At 45.4% G+C, this 2500-nt stretch overlaps 1 protein-coding gene across 4 annotated transcripts in view; it reads left to right on the top strand.

Moving 5' to 3' along the window:
* Positions 1-2500, top strand: part of LOC143301151 (uncharacterized) — a 27234-nt gene that overhangs the window by 12326 nt on the left and 12408 nt on the right. For all 4 annotated transcript variants that reach the window (XM_076615224.1, XM_076615227.1, XM_076615225.1 and 1 more), the window contains exon 7: positions 433-547. In XM_076615224.1, coding sequence (XP_076471339.1) covers positions 433-547 — 115 coding nt within the window. The remainder of the gene's footprint in view (positions 1-432; positions 548-2500) is intronic.

The raw sequence follows: 2500 nt of genomic DNA, 5'->3' as shown, positions 1-2500 counted from the left end.
TGAACAAAAACCTGTTGAGCATTTGTTACTACTGAGTTGCATTTGGAAAGGGCAGCCTCTGTAATTAGTTATAACTGATTTACCGGGGGAAAGGGTGGACAATTCATGTCACCCTGATTGATTGCTTGACTGATTGATTGATTGATTGTGTGAGTGCATAATTATGTATGAGAGAGGGTGGTTTTGGGGTTTTTTGTTTGTTTGTTTTTTGTTTGTTTTTTTGTTTGTTTGTTTGTTTTTTGTTTGTTTGTTTGTTTCTGTTTTTGTTTTGTGTGTGCGTGTGTGGCAGGACAACGATCTGCAAAGTGCAAACAATGTTGACTGCAATTACACAACCGTTTTGTTTTTTTGTGCGTGTGTTTGTGTGTGTGTGTGTGTGTGTGTGTGTGTACCTTGAAATGATGTCAGCGATGTTGCGTTGCTAACCAACAGGGAGAACAGCCCCAAGAGGAGGAGGAAGCACGAACAGTTCTGGACAGACTGACCAGTGTCCACAGGTTCTCAGGTGTCTGAGGGGCAGGCCGGGTGGGCCAAGTCAAGGCTGCAGGTATGGTCGTCTTCTGCCTCTTCTTCTGCTTTTTCTGCTTCTGCTTCTTCTTCTTCTTCTACTACTACTACTACTACGACTTAAGATTGAGAAACACACAGACGTTGTCTTTTGGACATGACGAACTACCAAGAAGGAGAAGAATCCACGCCACTCCTTGAAAATGAAGAGAGGAGGGGGAGGTAGGGGGGGGGGGTTAAAAGGAAACAAAAAAGAGAAGACATAAAAGAGATCACACACACAAAAATAAATAAATAATAAAAATATGTATCTTCTGTTGCTGAAGGGGTAACCAGTTTATTGTTTAATGACAGTTGTCTGTTTTCGCTTGTGTGTTGGTGTTTTCCTGTGTATTATACATGTATGCTGTGTTTACACACATAGTTATCAATGATATAATTTTGCCTTGTTCAAGCTATCCCAGATTCTGTTACCTTTCTGCTCTACAGTGGAGTGATGGCCTAGATGCAACGCGTCCGCCTAGGAAGCGAGATAATCTGAGCGCGCCGGTTCAAATCATGGGTCAGCCGCCGATATTTTCTCCCCCTCCACTAGACCTTGAGTGGTGGTCTGGGCGCTAGTCATTCAGATGAGACGATAAACCGAGGTCCCGTGTGCAGCATGCACTTAGCACACGTAAAAGAACCCACGTCAACAAAGGGGTTGTTCCTGGCAAAATTCTGTAGAAAAAAATCCACTTCGATAGGAAAAACAAATAAAACTGCACGCAGGAAAAAATACAAAAAAAAGGGTTGCGCTGTAGTATAGCGACACGCTCTCCCTGGGGAGAGCAGCCCGAATTTCACACAGAGAAATCTGTTGTGATAAAAAGAAATACAAATACTTTCATGGTGACCACGGTTTCGATCCTCCTCCAGTTTGGTGCTTGCGGTGAGTTCCTGTCATGGTCTTATGTTGTCGGCATATTCACGGGGGACAATCACTGGAGGGATGTGGTGGCGGTCCTCACACTGAGAGTGACGACCCCTCAGTGTCTGGCTTTGTGACAAAGCCATTATCCTCGTCAGTTTGGGGCTGGGTGGGTGGTGTGCTGAATGAGAACAGCCACTACTGAACACCACCGAAATGACTCGGCAGCAGTGCAGGGTCTCCTCTGCTGTGTGGCCTCCTGGCGACCTAGTATCGATGGTTCCCTGTGGACTGCCGACGCTGAGACAGCAGGCAGAGGTACCTGGGTGTGGCTGTGTATGGGGGGCTCAGAGCGAGCGACTTGGGAGTAGTGCCACTGAAATGGTGCAGAATATGGGGTAGCGGAAGAAAAACGAAAAGCTTAGTTTTGTAGTGTGTACAAGTTGTGCTGCAGTTTTCTGGGCACTGTTTTGTAGTGTGTACAAGTTGTGAAGTGTGTTGCAGTTATCTGGGCACTGTTTTGCAGTGTGTACAAGTTGTGAAGTGTGTTGCAGTTTTCAGGGCACTGTTTTGTAGTGTGTACAAGTTGTGAAGTGTGTTGCAGTTATCTGGGCACTGTTTTGCAGTGTGTACAAGTTGTGAAGTGTGTTGCAGTTCTCTGGGCACTGTTTTGCAGTTTTCAGGGCACTGTTTTGCAGTGTGTACAAGTTGTGGAGTGTGTTGCAGTTTTCAGGGCACTGTTTTGCAGTGTGTACAAGTTGTGGAGTGTGTTGCAGTTTTCAGGGCACTATTTTGTAGTGTGTACAAGTTGTGGAGTGTGTTGCAGTTTTCAGGGCACTGTTTTGCAGTGTGTACAAGTTGTGGAGTGTGTTGCAGTTTTCAGGGCACGGTTTTGTAGTGTGTACAAGTTGTGAAGTGTGTTGCAGTTTTCAGGGCACGGTTTTGTAGTGTGTACAAGTTGTGAAGTGTGTTGCAGTTTTCAGGGCACTGTTTTGCAGTGTGTACAAGTTGTGAAGTGTGTTGCAGTTTTCAGGGCACTGTTATGTAGTGTGTACAAGTTGTGAAGTGTGTTGCAGTTTTCAG

Source organism: Babylonia areolata, chromosome 27 (assembly GCF_041734735.1).
Source record: "Babylonia areolata isolate BAREFJ2019XMU chromosome 27, ASM4173473v1, whole genome shotgun sequence".
Taxonomy (NCBI): Eukaryota; Metazoa; Mollusca; class Gastropoda; order Neogastropoda; family Buccinidae; genus Babylonia; species Babylonia areolata.
Note: the sequence above shows the minus strand (reverse complement) of the source record. Positions and strands in the feature narration are given on the sequence as shown.